The following is a 26,316-nucleotide window of genomic DNA, read 5'->3' as shown; positions in this document are numbered from 1 at the left end:
CGGCCTTCATTGGGACTATGCGGCAGCCTAATATTACAGCCGGGATGGTACTTTTGTGATTACCCCACTTCTTCCAGAGGAGCAACCGTGTTAATCTGTCACAGAAAAAGAGCAAGACTTGTGGGTCCTTTTCTGAAAGGCTCAAGCAAATTTATTGTGGAGTTTTCATGGACCCAGAGTCTTGTCTCCATGCATCTGATGAAGATCACTCAGGTCCTCAAAAGCTGTGATAAACATGTTCGTCTGCAAAAGGGGCCGCATAGCCATCTCTCTTTCTCATGCGTTTGTGGTGACCTTGTATTTGTCCCCAAGACTCAAGTCTGGCTCTTGTCATGTTAGAGCTGTAAAGGATTATGGATACATTATCCCATTATGTAAAACACTCAAAACACATGCTGTGTAAATGAAAAACTCCCAGCATTGTTAGCTAGCGGTTTTCCTGTCTCAAACCTGTACCAGGGAAGAAGCTGCTCCTTTCTCTGCATGCACAACAGCATTCCCTAGTGGTGTGCAATGGAGCAGCATGGAGCATGCACCATTTGGAAAGAGTGCCCCAGGCCTCATCCACACTATACATTTAAAGCAGTATCATACCACTTTTTTTTTCTTTAGAAAGTTGTTATTGTACTTCACCAGATCTTAACCTTTTACAGTATAAGTCTTCAATCCAATCGTAGAAGAGAGCCACTTTTTTATTTTTCCAGTTCATTAGTATTAGTCTTTTTGCCGTGGTAAGGGCACGGAGAGTCCACTCATATTGTCCTTTTGTAAGGTTCCATGTGCTGGGCATATAATTCAAAAGGATATTTTGCTCTGTAAACGTAAGGCCGTTCCGTACAGTTCTGCTGATAGTTTCAGTTACCTTCTGCCAAAAATATTTCAATATAGGACACTTGAAAACAATATGTTTTACAGAAGCATTATCCCTATTGAATCCCCAACAGTTAGATACCTTAGATAGCCCTTTTTTTAACAAACATAATGGGGTCCAGTATATTCTAAATAAAATTTTATTAAAAATAATATTTATTAAAGTTTAAAAGATTACAGAAAGAAAAAGCAAAAAACACCATTTTAAACAAAAACAATACAACACATCACAATAAAGAAAAAACAAGAATGAGAAAAAGAAATAAAAAACAACAACAACAAAATAAAATCCATTAAAAAAGCAGGAAAAAAAATACAGCGAATCTTCCCATAACTTATCTTTCATTAGCTTATTTCCTTGACCTCCTCACACCTCCCTTTTTTGTATTCTAGTTCAATTATCTGTTTCAGCAAATCCTTTCCATCTTTTCAAATTTTTGTCCTGTAATTTATCTTAATATAATGTAACTTTACTTTCCCTCCTTTCACCAATTAACAGTCAGTTTTTCCCAAATCCTTTATAGCTTTTCTGCTAAAGCCACATAACATCATTCCAACATCCTTCTAACATTCATTAATTTTACAATGTTTCTGTAAATAGTCTTTAAATTTCTTCCAATCTTACTCCACCGACTCTTCTCCCTGGTCTCGGATTCTGCCAGTCATTTCCGCCAGTTCCATGTAGTCCATCACCTTCATCTGCCATTCTTCCCGGGTGGGTAGATCTTGTGTCTTCCAGTACTTTGCAATAAGTATTCTTGCTGCTGTTGTGGCATACATAAAAAAAGTTCTGTCCTTCTTTGGCACCAATTGGCCGACCATGCCCAGGAGAAAGGCCTCTGGTTTCTTCAGAAAGGTATATTTAAATACCTTTTTCATTTCATTATAGATCATCTCCCAGAAAGTCTTAATCCTTGGGCATGTCCACCAAAGGTGAAAGAATGTACCTTCATAAATAATATTTTTTGTTGTAGGAGCCTCAATTTAAGGTCCAGAGACACCCTTGTTATAGCACTTAAAACAGTTTCCCACTGTGTGGTTGAAACTGAGATCTCTCATTCTATATTCATTCCTCCCTCAATCCCTGTATATCAAATTGGTAACAAAGATTTATATATGTTGATGACTGGTTTTTGTACGTCTTTAAACAGTCATGGCTCCTCAGGGAAGTGGAGTCTCTTAAGGGTCCTGAGAGTTGCTAGGAGACCCCCTCAAAAGATTTACAGTTTCCAGAATAGTCCAACAATCAGTCTCTCTTCCCAGTGAACTCTGGGAATGGTAGCTCTGTGAGGGGAACAGGGGTCACCTAACAGCTCTCAGAACCCTTAGCAAACTATAGCTCCCACAATTATTTGGGAATAACCGAAGCAGTATGGTACTGCTTTAAATGTGTGCTGGTCTATATTGCTGCTCCTACTGCATTGTCTGCTGTATCATTCCAGTACCATGCAGCTTCTCTCACAGCCCTCCATGGGATATTTATCAAAAGTCCCTGATGGTTTTCTCTCTCTCTTATCTCCACAGAGCATAGACTGGGAAGCCCTGCTGGCCCGCAAGATCAAGCCACCATTTGTGCCAGTAGTCAAGGGCCGCGAAGACATCAGCAACTTTGACGAGGAGTTCACAGCCGAAGCGGCTATGCTGACGCCGCCCCGTGAATCACGGCCCCTCACCCAAAAGGAGCAGGATGCCTTCAAGGACTTTGACTATGTTTCCAATGCCTGCTAGCTCTAGGAGTTGGGGGGCAAGGAGATTCCCACCCCCAAAGAAGAAGAAAAACACCACCACTGCCAGCCCTGTATGGGGCAGGGCTCTGCTCCACCAGTGACTCGAGACGCTTGCTAGCCCTGCTGTTAGCTCTGCGAGTGGAGCTGGGACAGCCCAGCAGCACTGCCAACCTCATGGGTGTAGAGTTAACGTTCACCGACATATGCCAGCTCTGAGCCTAGACCGCGAAAGCCCCAGAAGTACTTCTGCACCCTTCAGGACACAGTATCATTCATGCAGACACTCGGACACTGGCTAGCTCTAGGGGAGGGGCAGAGAAAGAGATAGAAAGAAAGACGGCCAAGCCCAATAGAACAGACGCTGTTGGCCCCGAGACTTGGGCAGCGGAGTCTCTGCGATAGCATGTGCTTATCCACTGATTCCCAAACTGCCTGCAAAAATGAGCAAATAGGCTTTCCCACGAATAGAAATCCATAGGTGTTGGAGCCACAGAGGCCAAAAGGCCTTTTCCCGACCTAACAAATGCCTGAGATTTTTTCCCTTCCTTTAAAAAAAAAAAAAGATATGGCTTGTCCTTCTGGTGTTTTTGTTGAAACCCAATGTTTTGAACTCCTAACCCAGAAGGGGAAACCTTCTTTGTCCTGTTTTGCACCACTGTCTTGCATCTTTTCTCTAAAAATGTACTGTAAAGGTTTGGTTGTTCAAACTTCAGTGGTAGACAAATTCCCCTTGGCTCTATAATGGAACCAGCTCTGAATGTGTAAGCTTTTGGGAGGAAAGCTTGCCTGCTTTGGCCCCCCAGATTCTCTCCAGTTCATAACATTGGCACATGTGTGCTGACAGCACAACACATAGGTGCATTGTTATATTGCCCTTGCTGGGAATCATAGAATGGTTTCACCTGCCCCAGTGCCAGCCATGGCAGAAATTCAAGCACACAAACATGCCCTGAACAAACTCACCTGAGGCCAAGGGAGGGTTTTAAGTCAAGATATGCAGGGTGGGAGGGAGAGCTTTCTAACGTGCTTGCAAGAAACAGTCAGGATCATTGATTGACCCAGGTAGAGGTCACATTTGCCAAACGAAAGGCTGCTTGGTTGGGTGGGCTTGGTCACGTAGATTACAGCAATCAACGAGAGCTTGTTTCATCATGAAGTAGCAGTTAACATTAAAGAACTTCTGTGCCTACTAAACAGCAGCTGACTTCTGGCACTTCTTCTGCCGACTGCTGGCCATGCACATTCAAGAGTCCTGTTTAACATACAAAGCTGGAGAGGAACTTCTCAGGAGGAAACAACACTTGATTCATAATACAGCCAAGTATTGCAAGCTAGACAGAATAGTTCACTGAGCCCGGATAATAATGAATTTCAGCAACGTTTATTAATTCAAATCTACCACTTGGAAATCACCATCATGTCTTAACATTTTGTTGTTTCCATCGCGTGTCCCAGCTTTTGCAGCGACATCTGCTAGCTGCCATGCTAAGGAAGCACATCTCACGTAGGAATAGGTGATGGTTTGGGAACTCCATCCCCATATTCCGCTCCTGGTTTGCTTTTTATTTTGGAGGGTAGCTTTCTAAAAAAACCAAAACCCTCCCCTTTTCAGTGCTGACAACATCCTCCTTGCCCTGCTCTGCTAGGGAGAAATTAGCTCACAGAAGGGTGAGTAAGGGGTTCTAACCTGGGCTTGAGCTTTGGCAGTTCAGAGATTTGTTGAGAAAGGGGCAATGTGCACCTATAGGGAAGAGTTTGAGAACAGCCGTTGCTGGTGTAAGTGTGGCTCTGCCTGGGCCCCAAGCAAATTCTCTTACGAGTGCAAGAAGTTTGATGGAGGCAACATCTCCCCATTAGCGGTCCTTGATGGAAATATCCTGAGCATAAATGCTGCAGAGTTACGTTGCTCCTTTCTCCTTTGGAGAAATCTGTCCTGAGTACTGTTTGTTCATTTCCTACGAATGTTCCTGAGATTCATTATATATAGATAGATATTACATATTTTAAAAAATACTGGCAAACTCTTGCCTGGTGCTGTGAGCTGCATTCAAGATAAATGCTCTGTGGCTCATATCACATGACCGCTATGATACCCTTTTATATGTGATCAGTTTGGCGTAGCTACTATTACCTGGTTCTCTACTTGGGTTTTTAACGTTGATTAGCAACCCTTCCCCAACCTGGTGCTCTCCCAGTGTTTTGGATCACAACTCACATTGGCCTCCTCTAATACAGGTTGGCTTGGCCTGTTGGGAGTTGTTGTCGGAAAAAACATGGAAGCCATCAGGTTGTGGAAGACAGATTTAGAAGTTTCACTCTGCCCATAAACCTATGTGAAAAGAATGAGGAAACACACCTTTTTTACTACAGTACTCTCAGCAGTTTCATGTATCAAAGGGTTATTGAGATCACTGAACACAGATTAGTTACTCTTTGAGTATGCATTTTTAAAAAGGCAAATTTATTTCTGTCTTTTTGGCCAGGAGGTTATAGCGGACCTCTCCTCTTCTAGTGTATCAGCACAAGGGCTCAGGGCCTCCTTACGCCTTCAGAACAGGGCAGTCTCCTGAACATACTTGCAGCCTCCTACTTACTTTCAGGGGATGTTCCTCTTATTTGCAGTCTTCCCCTATTTCAACTTCATCTTTTACCAGGCTCATGCAATTCTGTTTTGAGACCAAAACACAGGAGTTGGGGGCTATTTGAAGAAAGAACTGAAGGTCCCGTCCCACAGGGGTTGGAGGGAGAGAATTCCAGCTTTGCCTCTTAAAGGGGGGGTACCAAAGGGTTTTGTAAAGGTTGCTGCCGCAGGAGAACTAGGGCCAGGGTTTTGTCTAGCATTTTGTATGGGGAAGAAATTGCTCTGCCACTTAGTCTCTCCTGAACTGAAGCATATGTGGCTTCTTGAAGCAGCTTGGAGTTTGTTTTCTTCTTCATTCTTTTTTGGCCCTTGTATGTATGTTGGATTCATGCTGGTTGATCTCCTTTCCTTTTAACACAATTGACAAATTTGAGCCTACTTGTCTTGAATTGCAGTGCAACCTGCTTTAAAGTCAGGGCTTTTTGTTCTGTCCTAGATTTGGGAGGGCTTGCTTTTAAGGCTTCTGTGTTTCAGCCTGTACTCTGGAAAGAGAGTAGTAGCTTCTGTTCCCAGATACACTGTTAACTTCCTCTGTGCCTCTTTGCTTGCATTGCCTCTTACATCTTTTACAGGGCTACGTCCAAACTTTAGTAGCTGTATGGATTTTGTGCTAGGAGACACCGTCATGCTGTGGACTTGAAACTCTGTCTTGCCTACTGAGTCTCCTACCTTACTGTAACTACCTCTGTTGCCTGTCCAGAATCGCACTGTGGCCACAAAATGCTGTCTGGATCTTTCACTTCTCTGCTTATATAAAGCTTGAGTTTTAAAGTGTAGACTTAGTCCTTAACATATTGGAGGCTATCTGACCAAAAGCCTTGCAAGTGAGCAGAGCTCTCCTTCGGGCAAAAGGCAGGACTCAGTTCTGTTTCCAGCCCTTCCATGAATTGGATCCAAGGTCTCTTGGGTTCCGTTCTTAACTCTAACACTGACTTTGTGGGTAAATTTTGGCAGAAGAGGGGTAGCTAATGTGGGGGGGGGGTGGAGGAGGCTCTGATAGATAGTGTGCAATATTTGGATATGGAGCACCATGATTCCCAAGTCTTAAAACTATAGGCTGGAAAGGGGGAGAGTGTTGCAGTAAGCACAGATAGCGTGTTCTGCAGTAAAGCAGTGAAACATTGGGGCAGTCTGGATTTTGGGGCTGTGTTAGCAAGCTTCAAATTTGATTCTGGACACAGACTCCAGCACATTAAAACCTCAGCTTTCATTTTCCTAAAATCAAGTTTCTAATTCTTAATGTCACAGTTATGCTCTTGAAAGCATGTCCGTAATGTCTTACAGAAATCTCAGAAGCCAAAGGAGAAGCAAAAGATTTTTAGTATCCCAGGCTTCAGTTTTCTGCATAGCTCTCTTTGCCTGTTCAAAGCAAGTAAATACATACAAATCTGTGTACTTTGTATGATCTATACAGCTCACAGAATTCAGGTTATCTTGGTGCAGAATCTTGATTTTAAGCACAGGCTCCACTCACATAGCCCTGGCTTAGTTTACTGTGGAGGGAGACCAAGAGTGCAGCAGGGGCAGAAAGTTCCACATTCTGTTGCTCGTTAGTGGGGACATTTTGGGGGGTGATGGTGGGGAAGTTGAAAGAATGGATGCAGTTCTTCAATGCTGATTCCTCAGGGTCAACTTCCTTCTGATTTTAAACCCTCTTGCCCCCTGCTGGGCTCAACTCTGTGTCCACTTTGTTTGGCTTACTCCACTATAGAGAAATTAAAAGATTGCATCCTATGATTGCTTCCATCTTCAGTCATCCTACCATGCAAGATATGCTCCCAGCAGCCTTTGTTTCCTCACTGGACCTTTAGCGCCCTATTATTCTCGCAAATAGCATAATCAGATACCAGAACAGTCACTAGCATGCTATCAGGAAGTTGGGAGTAGAGTTGAATGAAAGGGAATCTTGATGAAGTTGATTGTGTTCACCTTCCCGTCTCTGGCTACAAATGTGCTTGATCTGTGTACCTGGTTTATAATGCAAAGGGGCAGCCGGGATGACTTAGAGTCTTGTAGCAGGTGACTTTATGGTGATAGGCTAGTGTACAATTGCTTTATGCTATTGGCCTGTATTTCCTTTCATGTAAACTGTCCTTTTACTATTGGAGTTAACAGAACTAAATCAAACGAGTCTGCTTTTTCCCTACTAGACAATGCTACCTTATTCTAATGGCTGAAGCTAATTTTTCCAAAGTGTCACTAAGATAACATGGATTGCCATCTCTGTGGACATCATTCCTCTGTATATCATTCCTCCCAAGGTGGACAGCTTCATCTGCAACCTCTTGCTGGTACAGAACATTTCTCTGTAAAGTGTAGGGAATTAGCTAAAGCAATCAAGCAAAATAGCACACGTAGCCATTTCCTGTCACAGGTGGTTAGAAAGCCCCTTCTTCCCATGTGCCTCGGCTAAAGCACCTCCTTCCCTGTCCACCGCTGTACATCTGTGTGATATTGAAGTTGCCACTTTGAAAAAATGTTTTCAGACCAATTTCATACCTGCTCACTCTGGTCTCCTTCCTAATGTGCTGCATTCTGTATACAGCTTGAGCTGTAGGATGATGGAAATTCACCGTTAGATTAAACTCATTTGAATCAATGAAGAGGTTGATGCCTAATCTTTAAAGACTTTGACCATGTTGCAGGTCTATAAATTATTAAACCCTCCTGCTGTGATACTTCTGTTACACGGCACACATCATGTTTTGGCAGTTATCAGCAATGGGTGTCCAGAAATTTCTTTGCATCCTCTTTTCCTTTTTGCATATGACTTACTAAAGGAAAAACACAGAATTTATCAATGGCTTAATGCCCCAGCTAATCCATGCTGGGCCACCATTTGGAGTGAGTCATAAATAGCTTGAACTGGTTGTGTCAATAAGACATAGTCGCTACTGGTATGGCGGCTTGCAAGAAAGGGCAGTACTTTTCACCTGTAAGAGCTGCATAGAGGGAATTTCAGCAGGTGTGCTACATCCCTGTTAGCATTTCTTCCTCTGTACAGCTATTAAGGATGTTGGACCACAGTCCTGTTTTTCAGCAGCCTTGCTACCTGCTTTCCCACCACTGAAGTGAAGCCAAGTTATGTGTGTGAAGCTTTCATCTTCCTGCCTACTTAAAACTCTGCAGGACACTTCCAGTAGGCTGGAAGATGAAAGCTTCAGTAACCAGTATCCATACTGTGAAAAGGTTTAGGGGACGGTAGCATGGCTAGACCACCTTGTCCTTTATATTTATGCTCTGGGGACCACATGACTGACTTTTTATGTCCATTGTTAGTGTGAGGTAGGTGGAGATCTAACCACCTTTTGACATAGAGCCCATTGCAAGAGGCTGTTCTTTTCTTTTTCTTTTATCCTCTTCAGAATCCAGCAAAGGTGAAAAAGTCAGATCTGCCTCTGCTTGCTTTAAGGGATGATGGTGCTTCTAGACAGGCGTTTAATTCTGCAAAGTGAGTCATTCATATATCACATGCAGGCCACCGTTAACAGGTTATTTTTAGCATCAGATTTTCTACGGAATTTTTAAACCTTGATTAAGTGAGGGATAAAAATGCAGGCTGTCATTTTGATGCCATTGACGACATGTGGATGTTGCAAGGAAAGAAAGAAAAACTCAACCCTTGAATGCATGAGCAGCATCAGTTCCACAGTAAACACCACCTGGCAACACTCTTACTAAAGCTGGATGGGAGGAAAAAATGCTGAAGCAGTGAAGAACTACCGTAGATTGCACTACTACTACTGTGGCTGTTTACTGAGAAAAGGCAAGCACTTGTTGGGCGTATAGATGTGAGTCCAGATTGGAGCAATTCAACAAGCGTCGTATGGCGTGAACAAAGCTTGGCAGCTTTGGTAAGAGGAATTAAAAACCATGAAACCTGTTATTTACGGGAGGTTCTTCAGATAACCCCAGGGTGCCTCCTCATGTGGAGGGGGAATGAATGGTTATGAAGGGCTTTCTGACAACTCCCCACCACCCATGGCCAGTGCCACCCTTCAGATCCTTTTCTCCTTATCCTGGAGCAGGATGATGCCTTGTCCTCCCCTCCCCCCACCCTCAAAAAGGGCTCTTTACTGGTAATTAACTGTAGCAGGTACTGCTGACACAGAGGCAACGGCAGTCTCATGGCTTTACAGATAATGGAACAGCACATGTAGTAGAAAGTTGCAAGTATTTTGAAGTACAAAGAAAAAGTGGTCAAGCAGCTAAAAAGTATGGAAACATACAAACACAGTCATACACAATATATTTCCACACGAGAACAGTTGCTTGGGGAGTTTTTTGTGTGCCTTTACGGGTATTCCCCATCACATTTTGCTTCTCTCTCATCATACCCCATAGGACAATTTGCTTTCAAGTGCTAACTCAGGGGTCAGCAAACTTTTTCAGCAGGGGGCTGGTCCACTGTTCCTCAGACCTTGTGGGGGGCCAGACTATATTTTGAGGGGGGAAATGAATGAATTCCTATGCCCCACAAATAACCCAGAGATGCATTTTAAATAAAAGGACAAATTCTACTCATGTAAAAACACGCTAATTCCCAGACCATCCACGGGCCGGATTTAGAAGGCGATTGGGCCGGATCTGGCCCCCAGGCCTTAGTTTGCCTACCCATGTGCTAACTTATAGGAATCCTGCGTCTGCTCTGGAGGCAACATCCCAGGAAGGTTGAGTTCCCCCATCGTCAAGCGAGTGTAAGGGAGTACTAGTTCTAGACCAACCTTCCTTCTGCATTCAGATGAGTCATCCTGAATAGTATTAGTATTGAAGCCATAGAAATTGGCATTAGAGCAACGACAGCTGCTCAATTCTCTGCAATTGGGCAGCATGACGTCCACCCCACTCCTCACCCCAGCCATCCAAAAGGAGAAAGCATGGCATAAGTCTGTATCTTTCCCTGAAAGAAACTTCAGTATTCACAGGTTTACTGGAAAATGTTGGTTCACCACATCCCAAAGCGGAGTGTGAAAAGACCAAAAGCACATAAGGAAACTGATTACTTGGAGGTTAAAGACAAGGATGGAAAATGTGTCACTCCCTTGTGTCGCTGAAATCCAGCTCCCATCAGCTCCAGCTGACTCAGTCAATGGTCAGGGGTGGGAGGAGCTATATCCCAGGAGTAAGGTAAAGGTAAAGGTACCCCTGCCCGTACGGGCCAGTCGTGTCCGACTCTAGGGTTGTGCGCCCATCTCACTTAAGAGGCCGGGAGCCGGCGCTGCCCGGAGACACTTCCGGGTCACGTGGCCAGCGTGACGAAGCTGCTCTGGCGAGCCTGCACCAGCGCAGCACACGGAAACGCCATTTACCTTCCCGCTATAAAGCGGTACCTATTTATCTACTTGCACTTAGGAGTGCTTTCGAACTGCTAGGTGGGCAGGAGCTGGGACCGAAAGACGGGAGCTACCCCGCCACGGGGATTTGAACCGCCGACCATGCGATCGGCAAGTCCTAGGCGCTGAGGTTTTACCCACAGCGCCACCCGCGTCCCCTCATATCCCAGGAGTACATCCCACTGAATACAACAAGGCTTACTTTTGAGTTGACTATCCCTGGGATCACACTATGCTGCACTTTGCAATGTGAATGAAAAAATACACAGGATGCTTATTCAGATTATAACTGCTTCCCATCCACACACATTTTCCTTTGCATTACAAATTATCACATTGCATAGCAGGGGCTCAAATGCAAATTTAAAAGTTCATGGAAGCATTCTGGGAGATGTAAGTTAGACCCACGCTCCTAAAACCTGTAAATGCTATCCCTTTAAAGCACATCCGAAACAACTTCTTTCCCTCAAAGAATTCTGAACACTAGTTTGTTAAGGGTTGCTAGGAATTGTAACTCTTCGTTGTTGTTTTTTATACATTTTTATAAGTTTTTTTTAAACATATCATTTCCAGCAATCATATAACATAACTTCTTGTCTTATACAATATTTTAGACTTCCATCAACACCTCTGATGATTTTCCATTCTTTATCACTTATTCTGCATTTCTTATTACTCTTAATTATCATTAACTAATGTGTTTTGGATGTGCTTTAAAGGGACAGTGTGTGCATGCTGTCATTGTGATAGCTCAGCTCAGCCCTTAGCAGCTAGTATATGATACAAAGAAAGAAAGGAGATAACCAGAGGCTTAGATCTCAAATTAAACCTCCACTGCTTTCCTCTTCTATGGAAGATGATGTTGGGAAATGAATGCTTGGCTCCTATTTTGCTCAAGATATAAGCAGTGTGGAACCTATGCAACTTTCCCCTGCTACACTTCCCCTTGCGAATTCAGTGAGGTACTGGAACAAAATTTGTTCTTGGGATGTAAGAAGACATTGATTTCAGTTCCAACCTGTGTAGACTGCATGCAGTGCTGGTTTGGGTTTTGTTGTAGTTCGTCTTCTGACAAAAACTATGTTGTTTGGCTCCTTGCCCACTGTGGCAGAATTTTATATATTCAGTTATGTTACTCCACACCATTCACTTCAGGGCAAAGGAAATGGAATGAAAACGGGGAAGGAATCATCAATTATATATGCAGGCTTAAAACTATAACAACAGTGAATGCAAATCTTGTTTACTTCCAGTTGGGTAAATAAGCAAACATCAATTAGCAATTCGGCCCCCCCTTTTTTCCAGTCTGAATCCTCTGACATCCTCACTACTTCTCCAAAGCATTTTGCTTTTGAAAGTAAAGGAAAATGTGTCCACCCCCCATGTCCAGAAGCCAAGTGAACTAAACTGCCAACACCTGATAAAAGCAGAATTCTCCATCACTCCTGGAGGTAGCAGTCTAGCTGAGGCAGGTACAGGGCACACACAGCTCCAGCCTCCAGTTTCTCAATGCAGCTCCCTCACCATGTTGTCTGATGGCTGCATGTTACCTATGCAAACAAACACTACAAGGGTGCCAACCAGCATGCATCACATGTGCAGAGCATAAGCACATGAACAATGCCTGCTGGGGTGCATGGCCCTGGTCATGAGTTTAGCTCCATGTCTGCCTTTTCCCACTTCTGCCTTCCTGCTGGATCTAAATGTATCCCAGGATAGTTGCTGTTGATCTTATTTAGACCTGTTACCTAAACATGAAGTTGATAGATCATTGAGACAATAGAGTTGGCCCTTTGCTGTAAATTTCAATCTGTGGCCAGAGGAATCAATCTCTTTTTACTTAGAGCCAATCTAGGTGCCACATACCAAGACGTGGGAGTAACAAAGCCTCTCTGTTCTGATTTTTAAAGAGAAAAGCAACTTCAGAGAGGATTTTCAGCAGGTGGAGGAAATGTTGCCACTTCTTCATTCCAAATGAGGGGCTCCTATCATGGAGTTCCAAACATGTATTTATCCTTGCAAGCACACCTGGATTCTAGGAGGAGCTGCAGCTGATTGGGGCAGTAGTGGCTGATTGCAGCAGAGAAAGACTGGGTGGGGAAAAGAAATTCAGCACTTCCTTCCCCCGGTGCTCTAAGCTGCCTCCCCCTAAAGCAACTTGTTGCTTTAAAAAACTCCATGCACCACAGTTTTATTGCATACATTTGTATGTAATGTTTACTTTGGCCATTAGTGCTTTATAGTTATGGTGAAGCTGATAACTCTCAAGTCCCGGCTGGGAACCTTTGGGAAGCTGCAGTGAATACAAACAGACCATGAAGGTATTTGTCATATTGTTCAGAGAGAACTTCCTTTTTTATAATTCAGTTATTAGGTGGTGCTGGGTGAAGCTATTCTGTTTTAGTGCAGGAACAGTAGGATGCAGAGTGTGTAAATGTGTGACTGAAGGATTCAGGATTACCCAGCCTTCTTCCATACAATAACATGTGCTGTTCAGCCACGGCAGGGACAATATGTTGACACTCAAAGGAGAAAACGGGTTTCTTAGCTGTGCACTTGTATTCTTGAAGAGTGGTCCACAAGCAGCCATACGTCTAGCCTTTCTCATCACTAAGATTGTGTCACCTGTTCTGGATTCTGAAATGAGGAGAAGGAAGCCCTGCCTGGGTAGAACATGTTGCCACCAGAGGTGGCAAAAAGGCTATTGGCTGGGATGGGCCCCCTCCAGGTGAACCCTGATGGTCATAGCTTTCTAGAAAAGTCCAGATTGGCCAAGTGTGGGGCCATCACAGTTATAACCTTAGCAGTGTGTGGACTACTCTGTGTCTGCTACAGGTAAGTCTCCATTTTCTTCAACAGGTTCCCAACCCACACAAAGATATCTACTGCTCCATAATCCTACAGAGATAGAGCAGGCAGGTGGGAGGGCAGGAGGCTGCAAAGAAACCAGAAGCTTATGCAGGCCTATTGATTTAACTCTATGGTTGAGAGCAGTTGAACATAGAATGTTAGGAAGTCAGTTAAAAAAACACCCATCTTAAAGGGAGGGGAGGGCATTGGCCTCTTCAGGCTTCTGACACCTTGTAGTGAGTATTGTAGAGGGGGCAGGCATTAAAATTGGGGGATTTGCATATTTTATTTATTTCCAATATTTCTAGCCTGCTTTCCCCCACCACAATCACTAAAAGAATCTATCAGTCTGAAAACCATAGATAACACAAACAACTTAAAATGCCTGCTGAAGCAGAAAGCAGGTTCAACAAGGAAGGAAATTGTCTGATTTTCAGTCAGGAGTGAGTTCCACAGAACTGGACCCTCGCATGGCTCCTGGTGGAGACGAACCATTCCTCTGAACCATGGGGGACTACTAACGGAGACACACACACCCCCCCCCGGAAAGATCACAGTGATATCTCCAGAATATAAGAAATAAGGCAGTGCTTGATTTAGGACAATATAGGTAGTTTCCCCCAAGCCAAGGGGGCACAAAATTGAGAAGATCCATTTGGAGGTGTCCAATTTTGGCCTCGCACAGGGTGCCATGTTACCAAAGATTACCAATGTCTGCCCCTAAGTAAGGATATCCTGAACCCAAGTTATTAGGGGCCTTGTCAGTTAATACTTGGCCCATTAATGTATAGGCAGCCAGTACAAGCTTTTCAGCACTGGAATTATGTGCTGGTGGTAGTAGTCTGTCCCCACCAACAGTCGAGCCACAGCTACAGCTTCTGGACCAGGTCCAAGGGTAGCTCCACACTGAGTGCATTGCAGTAATCAAGTACTGAGGTAGATTATGAAGACAGAGCACAGCCATCATAGGTGGCAGCCATTGACAACCTTATCAATTATTGTTCCTTTAACAGCTGTATGAAAGGTAGCAATTCAACTGGTTAACCATTTACTAGTATGAAAATACAATGATAGGAAGCAGTTCCTACCTGTTTGCTGCTCTGATTGCTTTATTTTGCTGCCTGCCAGCAGGGAGAAATGGCAGTCTCTCTATACCCTATCAACTTTTGTCCTACTCACCATTTTGGCCTGGCTCACCACTCCTAATGCAAAGGGCTGTGTGTGTAAAGGCAGGCATTAAATGGCAGCAGAATAGAATGTAACAAGTACACTCTGTGACAATTCAAGCATAATGTAAATGCTCGCAAAATGGCCTATCATAGCAGCAGTGATAATTGGTGACGACAGAATCACCTGAGTAAATGAGCACTTGCACCGGGACAGGAAGCCATTGTCTCAATTCAGACCCAAATGAATAGAATTAAACTTTTTAATTAGTTTCAGTTGAGCACTTGCATGCTAGAGCTTTCCTCCCAAGTTCCAGAATTGTCATTTAAAGGTGGGTTCTGCTTTGGAGACTAATACTTGAGTTTATTTACAAACTGATAGGTAAAGGCAGACCGCACAAAGATGCCAACAAAGCAAATGCCAAGGTACCCACGTCAGATCCCCAGAAATGCTTAAGCAGCCCAAAAACCTCAGCTCAGCCTTCTCCCTGTGTGTCTCCCCTGACCTCAGTCTAACCTCAGCCCACCTCCTTTGTTCCCTTTCCCAGACACAGATTAGATTAGAGGAGACAGAAAAGGATGCCTTTGGCCAAAATGACTCTCGCCTATCTCCCGGCTAGCTCCTTCTCATTGTGTGACATTTACCTGTAATTTCCCTAACAAATGAATTGTCCACCAACATTCAGAAAGTTCCCAACAGTTCCTGTAGCAGTCTATTAACCCTCTCATGACCAAGCCCCAATCTTACAACAGCAGCTATCAAATGCCCAGGTGTGAGTCATTCAGGCCTCTAGGGTCATATAGCAACACAGGCAAAGTGTTAGAAGTTGGGCTGTGGGAAAAGGGTATACTTCCACTCCTGAGGTTCACCCCCATCAGAGACCTACAAAGCTCCTTGTTTCATTCTGACTAGACAAGGTGAAGGGTGGGGGGGATACACTGAAACATTTTGTTGCAGTCGCCATTTGTAAAGCAATTTTAAGAGCATAAGGGGAGTCCTGCTACATCATACTGAATTTTTTATAAACTGAACTGTTTTTAATTGGGGTTTTAAAAAATATATGGAACTGTTTTTATTTGTTTTTGCACGTTTATTGTTTTATGCTCTTAACTGTTTTATTTGTTTTAATAATAGTGTGCTTTATTGTTGTAAGCTGTCCTTGCACCTTATTGTAACGGGAGGGTAAGAAATCTCTAACAAATAAAATATAAAGGATCCCAATTTAAAGCCATGTTGCATGTCTGCCCGCATATCTTTTGTAAGAAACACACAATAAAAATGTCAAACGTCTAACCCATTTGTAACACTACTGGATGTTCAGAACAGTATGCACAGGTTCTACATACTGAGATAAGACAAATAGCCACATGTCACCCAGTGAACTTCATGAGGAGAGCAGAGTTTGAACACAGGACTCTATCTCCTACACTTCACTGGCTCGTAACAGGGGGGCTTGGGCAAAGGACTGGTCTAGAAACCTAAAGCCCTTTTGGGAATGGGTAAGCTGTCCTGATGGTAATGGGTGATTGGTAATGGGTAATGGGTGATGGGTAAGCTGTCGCTGGGACGCAGGTGGCACTGTGGGTTAAACCATAGAGCCTTGGACTTGCCGATCAGAAGGTCGGCGATTCGAATCCCCGCGACGGGGTGAGCTCCTGTTGCTCGGTCCCTGCTCCTGCCCACCTAGCAGTTTGAAAGCACGTCAAAGTGCAAGTAGATAAATAGGTACCGCTCTAGCTGGAAGGTAAACGGCGTTTCCATGTGCTGCTCTGGTTCGCCAGAAGCGGCTTAGTCATGCTGGCCACATGACCCAGAAGCTGTACGCCGGCTCCCTCAGCCAATAAACCGAGATGAGCGCCGCAACCCCAGAGTCGGTCACGACTGGACCTAATGGTCAGGGGTCCCTTTACCTTTACTTTTAAGCTGTCCTGATGCTTAACTTTCTTCTTTTCTCTTGGCAGTTTCCCTGAGGCTGGTCATTGAAGATGGCCAGCAAGCAAGGGTACAGTTGTCTCCCTGATGGCTCACTGGATGTTCCCTCTTCCAGCCCTGAAGGCACCCTGAGCCTCAGTCCTCACAGCCCTGGGCTCTGCCTGATCTCCACGCCCACAGCAGAGACCCACTGGCTGAGCAGCGCCCCACCCCAGCCAGAGTCGCCTGGAGAAATGAACGTAACTTTGGAGAAACTCCTGGCTCCCATTACGGAAAAGCTCAAGTATTTGCTGAAGAAAGCAGAGGACTTCCAGACGTACCTGCTGTACAGGTGGCAGGGGGCTGAGTCAGGGCTGGGGAAGAGGTGGGCAGTCTTTGGGCAATCTGGGCAGGCCACATGTTTGCTGGGGAGACACTTTGAGGCAACTGTAATTATGAAGCCACTGCAGATTAGGGAGGAGCAGGGACTTGAAAGAGGGAGGCTGGCTGGTTGGCTGGCCTAGTCCTAGGGCAGAGTGATGTCTAAGGTAGCTCCATTAACTACGAAACCCAAAATTTTAGATCCCCTCAAATTTTCTGGTTGCTGAATCTCTGCTTTATTGGGGCTTGATTTTGAGTGAGTTCCTGTGTACCCTTTGGATTCTTGCTAAGTGGCAAATGTAATGGAGACCTCTTAATCTCCCACAGTGTGGTGTGTGTGTGTGTGTGTGTGTGTGTGTGTGTGAGAGAGAGAGAGAGAGAGAGAGAGAGAGAGAGAGAGAGAGAGACTTACACACCCAGTTTTCCTCTTCCTCAAGAGGCTTGCCCTCTTCTTGGGACCCCCCCCCCAATTAGGCCAAATTGATCAGGGGAAATACAGTGGTACCTCGGGTTAAGTACTTAATTCATTCTGGAGGTCAGTTCTTAACCTGAAACTGTTCTTAACCTGAAGCACCACTTTAGCTAATGGGGCCTCCTGCTGCCGCTGTGCCGCCAGAGCACGATTTCTGTTCTCAACCTGAAGCAAAGTTCTTAACCCGAGGTACTATTTTTGGGTTAGTGGAGTCTGTAACCTGAAGCGTATGTAACCTGAAGCGTGTGTAACCCAAGGTACCACTGTACCTGGAGTGACCTGGAAAATGCACAGGGCTTATTGGGTCACTCTTTAGTTGATGGGCTGCTTGGGAATGAAGTTTCCATACTACATTATTGCCAGAGAGATAGCAAGCCAAGGGGCTGTCCAGTCTAGTTTTGCAGCTGGACGGTGCCAGAACCCTCAAGTCAGCCCTGGGTTGTGGCCATGATGCACTTCCCCAGTAGCAGAATATGCAGTGTGGGTCTAGCATGTGCCCAGCAAGAAGAGGGGCTTGGAGTGGAGAGCAAAGAGAGTCGCTGCATTTCCTCCCTGTGTGATGACCATATTGTGGGCCTCCTATTTTCAGCAGAGACAGAATGCAGAAGGAGCAATTTGCCAAAGCCATGCCCACGTTCCTGCAGATGTGCCAGCCTTACTTCCACTACCTGGAATCCACAGCGCGAAGCTGCACTCCTTATTTAAGACCCCCACAGGAACCAGTGAGGAGGCGTGTGAGTCTGGGCCAAGGAGGGAAATCCCCATAGAGGATTCATCTAAACTGGTCGCTTCATCTAAACTGGCTCAAAAAGCTTACATGACATTCTGTTTGCACCTTTGCAGAACTGATCTGAAAAGGCCCCAAAAAAAAGTGTGGGGGGGAGGGGGTTCTATGGAAGAAGTGCTTGGAATCAAAAGGCTACAATCTTTGGCTCTGGAAAAAGAACTGAAATTAACACTAAAAGTCTCTTTTGAATCAGGGCTCCCTCCTCCCCTTCGCAATCAAACTTTATTGTCTGGCATTCCAAAATTGCACCTGAATTTTCTAGTCAGCATCCAGCCCATCCTTGGCCAATGCCCTTCCCTTTCTTCTTCACAGTTGTGGAGTCTTTTCTCTTCTGCTTAAAATAATAATAAATCTCATATTACTCATTGAAGCAACTGTGCAAATAGATTGTTTTCCCATTACAACTGTGTGTAGTTTGGGAAGGAGAAATCTACGGAAACAAGTTATTTCAGGGTGAAGTGGGCAATCAGTGAAATCGGAAGAGCATTAGGATGGAATTCAATGTAGCACTAAGTAGTTCCTTCAAGAAATATTTCTCCTTGTGCCATGGGACATTCTCTCTGTTTTAGGTGTTTCACCAACCCTGCGGAGCAGATTTGGAGAGGGCACAGGCCGCATGCAGGGGAAGGAGAGGGGGAGGGAAACCCTGCTGGGCAAGCATAAACCCTTGGGCTGATTGGACTTGTTAACAGAATACCACCCATAGTTTTGGTATAACTATAACTCTGATTTCAATGCTGGGCTTTTAGAAAGGAAGGAATCTAGCAGGTTCTTTGCTAAACACAATATATGTTAAATGGGAAAAGGCAATATGACCTTAGCACGTGATATTTGATTCCTACATCCACAAAGAGCAGGGATAGCTCAGACCCCCAATACAATCTGGAGGAATACACTTCAGTACAAGGGCTTTTAATGTGTGATATTCTGTTTCTTTGTTTGTTTTGTTTTGTTTTTGTATATCCTGTTGAAAGCTGCCCAGAGTGTTTGGGGCAACCCAGTCAAATGGGCAGGGTAAAAATAATAATTATTTTTAATTATTATTAAAGGTCAGCAACTGGGTTGGTCAAAGATCTGAGGCAGACTAAAGGGATGAACTCTCACCCACTTTCCTTTACTGTCTGTTGTCAGCAAACTCATAGCTGACCAAGGGTGAAATTCTGTTGGACTTAGTTTCCCACCCTCTGTGCTTCTGGCAGATACTCATCCATTGTGTAAGGATGGCTCTTGGGACAAAGGATAGGGCTTTCTCAGTAGCCGCACCAGTGGAACAGCTTGCCTCATGAAATCTAGAAGACCTCCTCCTCCTCTCTGGCAGCCTTCTGTTTTCATTTGGGCAGGCTGAAGGTCGAAGTGCCTTTTACTGAAGACTGACTTTGATCAGCCACGCCTGTCTCTGTTACTGTATTTTATTTTTACATTCATGTTTATTATTGTATTTTTCTGCTGTAATTATAATTACTATACACTGCCTTGAATAATATATATGCATTAGAAAGGTAGATATATACCTTTATAATAATTAAATAAACAAATCCAGGTATGAAGAGCTTGGCTGGCACAAAACATTTCACCCTTAAGGGCATGTCCGGGATTTTCCAGACGTATGCAACCAGAAGGACAGAGGTCTCTTCTCTCACTTCCCACTACTCAAGAACTTGCCCTTTCAAGCCTTTGGGGCACTTCCAGACAACCTGTTTATTAAGCACCCATCCCAATTTGCTTGCAAGGAGGTTAGATGATGTTGTGTCAAATCCCACATGCTCCAGAGCATTTCGCCTGTCACTTTCCTTACTGCAAAAAGTCTAAACTTTTGGGGAAGTGGATTTGTTGTGCCCAAACTCCCAGTCAGCTAAGATTGTGCATCCTGAATTTGCAATTCTGCACTTTCCCCCACAGCTCCTGGAGATCTCCCAGCAGTTGGCCTGCCAGCTTGAGCAACTGGTGCTGATGTATGCTTCTTTCAGCTTTGTCTCTTTAGAAGACACTGACCCATTCAGGTAGGAGACAGTCTCAAAGACTTGCATGTGCCTAAGTGTGGCACAAGTGGCCCCAGAGTGCTAGGAGGAGCAGGTTGCTCTGGAATTGGTGCCTGCTAGTCACTAGAGTTTGGCTCTTACAACCATTTTGTTTTTCCCCTTGCTGGCTTTTAGTCCTGTTTTATTAGTTCCATGCAGCTTTTGTTAATTTTTGAGCTAGTGCTGCTTGATGGTTTTAATTGATAGGTGGTTATATTTGCACAACAGATTGTGCAATCTATTGTGCAATGAAGTCGCCAGCAACCTGCTTATGCATTCAGTTACACAGCAATACTCTACTGGCGTAAAACATTTCACCAGTGGAACAACTATACTGCCAAGTGGCTTTCACTTAGGTCTACGTTGGATCCAACCTGCAGTCTATAAATGCCAAACAATATTAATTTTTAAATAATAGAATGCACAGCATTGAAATAAATCAGCTCTCTGCATACCATGAAGCACACAAGATTCAGTCCAAAGGCAGGAGGAGATTCTTTGTACCAATAAGGTCTTCCAGTTAGATTTTTTTTTCAAATAGCAGGTTTAAAAATGAAGTCCCTTTCAAAATATATTCAATATTATTATTATTTTACATTGTCCTCCCACATCTCTCCCCAATTGTTTAGCTTTGGGTCTCAGTTTCTGGCAAATATATTTCAAACCCAACATTCAGTTATAGCAATCTAGCTTTATATTTGCAAACATCTGGAAAACTGGTTTAACTGGAAAATGTAATCATTAGCTTTTTGCATGTGTTTTGTAAGTTATGTGCTCTATATCCGATCTCACGCACAGCTGCTCTTACCTGTCTGTCTGTCAATCACTACCAGTGTCTCATGCTTCTTCTGTGGAAAGTTTTGGCTGAATGAGTTGCGACAAGTTTCCATCTTCCGATATTGCATCCCAGCACCCTACACAGCTGCCCATATTCCCCGCAACCTCTATAAGAAGATGCGCTGGAACCTCGATATCTTGGAAGGCTCTGCTTGCCGGAATCAAACACCCCGGACAGAATAGTGAGTTGCAGGGCAGGACACCCTGGAGATATGCGGTGTAGGTGGAGGGGACCTGAATGGAGAGCCATATCTGGCACTGACCCCCCCTCTCCCCACCTTATTCCTTTGCTCCACTTCAAGGCTACTTGATGCAGGTCTTGGTGTGGTTTTATTCCACTGCCACTTTTCCTGAGGCTTGCTTGACTGGCCATCCCCATTCTTCACTGCCTAACTGCAACCTTGTCCTTCTCTTATAGCTACTTCCTGTGCTTCCGGGATACCGGAGATGAGACAACAGCGAAGATGCAGAAGCTCTGGTCCATTGGGCGCTGGGTGCCTTTGGAGCCTGACAGTGACCACAGCTCCGATGTGCTCTCCTGGTAAGCATGCAGCAGGGAAGTGCTGTCTAGAACAGCGGTGGGCTGACTTGAGTCTTGTGTGGTCTCCCAATGCGCTTTATGTTTACAAAGCAATATTGCATACTCAAGATCTCCTAACAAGTAAGACAGGGGGTGCACCAAAGCTTTCAATAACCTACCTGAACCCGGTGGGGGCAACAGACAGAAAGACAACCTGTTCTTCTCTTTTTAGTACTTGTTGGTAAAGCAGATTGCTTCCTTTCAGGCTTTACTTCCTTCCTGCTTCTTCAAGTATGAATCGGAGCCAATAGATTAACACTATCCTATGCTATCTTGGCCACATTTAAAACCTACACTTACCTTCAACCAGCAGTCTCGCCAGACTATTTCTTTCTGCACACCACTTTAATCTATTAAAGCTAATAGCTATTTAATCTATTAAATCTATTAATCTATTAAAATCTATTTAATCTATTAAAGCAACACAAGTTAACTTCAGGATGTGCCTTTCTTTTAGAAATCATGGGCTTCATTCTTTGATTCTTTTAAACACTGTTGGAAAAGATGCCCAGCTGTAGCATCTAACATCATTTCCCTATTTTAAGCTTTGAAAGTGAAGCAGACACATACACTATGAAAAATACACTTGCTCCTGTCTGCACTATCTTTGGCACCCTCCCAGACATGTAACAGGAAGTTATTCAGGAAGAACTTTAAACCAGGGATCACAACAGTTCCAGATTCCAACACAGTTGTAATTTTAAGGCATTTCTGCATTGTGGGATATAGCTTGAAATGTGTGCATGGCAAGCAGCTTCTCTCTTATCTGATGAGTGGGTTGAAACTTCCCCCACATTTTCTACTATGGTAAATACAAGTGCAGCTGATGCCTGGCACTTGATTCAATATTATGACTGAAGACTGATGCCTGAATGCTGGTTTGTGCTTTCTGTAAGAATGAATGCAAAGAAACAAGCATGAAAATAAAAACAACACCACAAACCACCTTCAAACACTGAATTTCCTCTTGCTTCTGAGAAAAGATGTACTCGTAAGGGGCACATTCTGACAGTGGCAAATGTAGAATGTAGCTTAGTCATAGCTGTGTGCTGAAGTGCAAGGTGGCATGCAGAGTGAAGGTATTCCAGGTGCCCTTCAGATGTTTTGGACTACAAGTCCCTTCAGCCCAGCCAGCATAGCCAATGGTCAGGGATGATGAGAGTTGTAGTCCGAAGTATCTGAAGGAGACCACATTGGCTTCCCCTGTGGCTTTATACATGCCTTCCTGTGTATTTCTGTAGCCGGTAGGATTGCCACCTGTCCTATATAATACACGGTTGTCCCGTATTTCAATGTAAAATGCTTATGTCCTATATAGATACAGTTTTGTCCTGTATTTCAAGTCTCTCTCTCTCTCTCTCTCAAGTTAGGGATCCTCTCCAAGTGCATGTGCTTTAAAGGGTGTTTGAAAGGTCATGTATTTAAGCTCTGGGTAGCCAAAAACAGACAGATTTACAAATTTGTCTTTGTGTGTGTAACAAATTCCAGAGGGGCCATCCTGTTAGGCACGCAATAGATTGTAATGGATTGCTTTGAAGTCACTTCAGCACCAGATGGAAATAATAATAATACCGCCCCCTCCCACGACCCTGTATTTTGTCAGAACAAAAGTGGCAACCCTATGTAGCCATGCTGTAGTGACTGCTCATTAAAATCAGGGGGCTGAACTGGATGTTTAGGTTTTTATATCAATCAATCAATTTATGTACCACTGAATCACAACTGTGGTATATAGGACCCCAAACAATAAAAGCAGTGATGAGTTCAAACTAATTTCAAATGACGTTAAAAATAGCATGGATGCCAGGAATGCCACCACTCCTTTGCCTTTTCTTCCCACAGGGTCTTGTGCCGCCAGCCCATGGGGGATTACCAGCAGCTCCTGACAATCGGGTTTGAGGAACCCTCCCACACGCTCGCCACGGACCTCTTGGTGCAGATGCTCAGTGCTCAGAGCGCCGGTCTGCTGAACCGCGAGTCCTCCTGCTGGGTGAGCTCAGGGGAACAGGTGCAGTGAAAAACGTACCTTCATGGTATGCCACCAAGGGGCAGCCCACTGCCTCCTGCCACCACCAATGTCACATATGTGGCATAAGATGCTACCCTCACATTAGGCACAGTGAGGTCATGCTAAATATTGGCATGCAGATATGCCAGTTTAGGATTTTTGTGTTGAAGTTGAAAAATTTTGAGCCCCCCCCTTCCTAATGTTAATTCTTTTGTGCTTCCACTGCTTGCAATGAGATGTGAGTGATATTTTTTGAACAAGAATATACTTGCCTGCTCCTCTGCTGGCTTCCTATGCCTGGCCACTGAACAGGTACAACCCACTTTGAGATAAGCCATATCACCAAAGTACTGAGGCTCTCGTGTGCCTCTTTACAAGGTGCAACAGGATAGAACTGGAAGTCACATTTGCCTTTGAATTCCCTGTTTCCCTCTGAGCTCTAGTCACTTGTGGCTTAAGGCAGGTCAAAGTATCTGAAATACCTAAGCGGGAACATCTAGAAAGCTTTTTATTTTTAAAATGCCTATGTATAGCTTTCTCAATAAAGAAGTGGTGACTATTTTCAGGCTCAATTTTACTGATGTGTGGAACTTTTCTCAGAAGTAGAAGGGTGCTGGAGACGATCAGATGCAATATCCTTTCACCTTTCAGCTCCAGTCTTGGCAATTCATTTTTACAATGTTTAGGGTGGTGCACAAAATTAGAAAGCTGTCTAAAAAAATATTTAGAACAGATCTAGAACATGATTTAGTTAACATAAGAGAACAAGAAATAGGCCAAAAAAAAAAAAATCAGCAGTAATATACAGTGGTACCTCTGGTTACGTACTTAATTCGTTCCGGAGGTCCATTCTTAACTTGAAACTGTTCTTAACCTGAAGCACCACTTTAGCTAATGGGGCCTTCCGCTGCTGCCGCGCCCCCGGAGCACGATTTCTGTTCTCATCCTGAAGCAAAGTTCTTAACCCGAGGTACTATTTCTGGGTTAGGGAGTCTGTAACCTGAAGCGTATGTAACCTGAAGCGTCTGTAACCCAAGGTACCACTGTATGTTCAAACACTTGACAATACAAAAATGCCTGCAGTGGTTCCAGCGAGCCCATAAAGCTGGGCCTTTGCACCCTTCTGAGGATGAACTTCCAGAGCTTTGAGGTGGTCATGGAAACAGCCTGTCCCAGGGGGTGGTCTGAGTTTCAGCATGTCTCTGCCCCCACTCAAAAATCTGAGAGCTTCAAAAATCCTATCACTTTTATGCAAGCGCTAAATATGAATTTTCTGTTAATAATATTAACATAAACAGGCTTTGCTTGTTGTGTCAGCTTCTGTAGCAAATGCCAAAAGCAGTGTTTGTATACTGCTCCTATTCTTACTTCCTGCTTTGGTGGAAGCTTGAATGGGATATAATCCGGAGACCTCAGGGGAAGCAGGCTGGGTGTTTCATGGGAGCAGAAGTGTTCTCTTAGGGACGCAGCTCCCAGACTCTTATTTCCAGTTATATCCCATCTTTCATCCCAAAGGTTCCCTCCCAGGTAGTGATAAAGTGGGATATCAAATCTAAACTCTTCTTCCTCCTCCTCTTCTTCTTCTAACAGAAAACAATAAAATACATTAATCCATTTTTTAAAAGAACCACCCAGATCAACATGAAAAACAATAATTGAAAACAATGGTGCCAATGCTAAAAGTCACCAGCAGATTTTATAAGTCAGTGCTAGCACCTTCAAACCATGCCTGGAAACTCATGGCAGTTTGCAGAAAAACTGGATTTTCTTCATCTGCCATAATAATGGATGGGATTTGGTAAGAAGGATTTTTAAAATTTCACACCTGAAACCCCACAAGTAAAACAACCATTGTATGAGGAATAAGAGGTCCTGTAGAACAGGGAAGGCCAGCCAACATAGAGGAGCTGGTGGAGAGGGCCATCCCTGCTCCAGCAGCATTCCTGGTTAAACATTAGGGAAACCTGCAGAAGGGCCCTTCGCAGAAAGGAGAAAGAAGGCAGTTAGAAGGCAGAGGTAAATAGGAGTAGAGAAGCCCTGCCATCTAGCGCCCAAAGTGTATATCTCAAAGTTAGGTTATACTGGTGCTCAGTTAAAAAACATGCACCGATATAAACACTAAAATAAACATCAATAGAATTCAGAAATTCAGAGTTGCAAAGATATGTTATTCCACGTGGAAAAAATAACCAAATTGCTGAATGATCACAACAACAGGACAGCACCCATGATTCATAGTTTCATTTGTGTCTTCAGTGTGTCCTTAACCAGCAGTAGTATAAAGAGACACAGCTAATTCCATCTTTCTCCAAGATGCTCCAAGACTGGGATACACACTTCTGCACATCTTTGCTTAGCATAATAGTTTAGGAAAACACACACACAAACATTAGATCAAATGCTTTAGTGAACAGTAAGACAATATAGTTGCCACAACCACATCCCTTTGCTTACAGTGTAACAACACAAAGCAAGAGAGATGCGTTTACTCTAAGATGCGTCCAGATTTTGAATGTGGCTTCAACACAGTTTAAAGCACTTGACTCCCCCTGTCCCAAGTATATTGGGAACCATAGTTTCTTAAGGCTGCTGGGAATTGTAGCTCTTTTAGGAATGTGTACACAGGCATTGTCCATATTGCACTGCCTCAAAATAAGAGCCACACTTTTTATGTCTTTATTATAGCATCAAATGTTCGCTCTTTGTGAAATGATCAAAGAGATTAACCGTCTTT

General features: G+C 44.0%; 2 protein-coding genes and 1 long non-coding RNA gene across 10 annotated transcripts in view; 2 read left to right on the top strand and 1 right to left on the bottom strand.

The window, feature by feature from the left end:
- The window catches only part of PKN1 (protein kinase N1), a 61,867-nt gene extending 54,030 nt beyond the window's left edge, over positions 1–7,837 (top strand). For all 5 annotated transcript variants that reach the window (XM_083597588.1, XM_083597589.1, XM_083597590.1 and 2 more), the window contains exon 22: positions 2,395–7,837. In XM_083597588.1, coding sequence (XP_083453714.1) covers positions 2,395–2,598 — 204 coding nt within the window. In that variant the 3' untranslated portion in view covers positions 2,599–7,837. The remainder of the gene's footprint in view (positions 1–2,394) is intronic.
- LOC310755205 lies at positions 126–14,917 on the bottom strand. The gene is made up of 2 exons (XR_014544226.1): positions 14,510–14,917; positions 126–341 (listed from the first exon to the last, which is right to left on the bottom strand). It is a non-coding gene; the product is annotated as an uncharacterized lncRNA (long non-coding RNA).
- Positions 11,819–24,154, top strand: LOC310755199 (UPF0575 protein C19orf67 homolog). 4 transcript variants are annotated; one of them, XR_014544220.1, is made up of 8 exons: positions 11,819–13,657; positions 16,550–16,851; positions 17,942–18,086; positions 20,039–20,139; positions 20,991–21,176; positions 21,413–21,535; positions 23,417–23,929; positions 23,984–24,154. XR_014544220.1 is itself a non-coding variant. In XM_083597608.1 (7 exons), exons 2-7 carry the CDS (start codon positions 16,574–16,576, stop codon positions 23,589–23,591), a joined length of 1,005 nt encoding a protein of 334 aa, XP_083453734.1. In that variant the 5' UTR covers positions 11,819–13,657; positions 16,550–16,573; the 3' UTR covers positions 23,592–24,154. The 4 variants fall into 4 exon arrangements, 3 of the variants coding, with proteins under 3 accessions (XP_083453734.1, XP_083453732.1, XP_083453733.1); XM_083597608.1 differs by having other exon boundaries at positions 17,945–18,086; positions 23,417–24,154; XM_083597606.1 differs by having other exon boundaries at positions 23,417–24,154.
- Positions 24,155–26,316: the final 2,162 nt, after the last annotated feature.

This window comes from Podarcis filfolensis, assembly GCF_964270895.1.
Source record: "Podarcis filfolensis genome assembly, chromosome: 2".
Taxonomy (NCBI): domain Eukaryota; kingdom Metazoa; phylum Chordata; class Lepidosauria; order Squamata; family Lacertidae; genus Podarcis; species Podarcis filfolensis.
The sequence above is the reverse complement of the archived record's forward strand: the minus strand, read 5'-3'. Positions and strand labels throughout refer to the sequence as shown.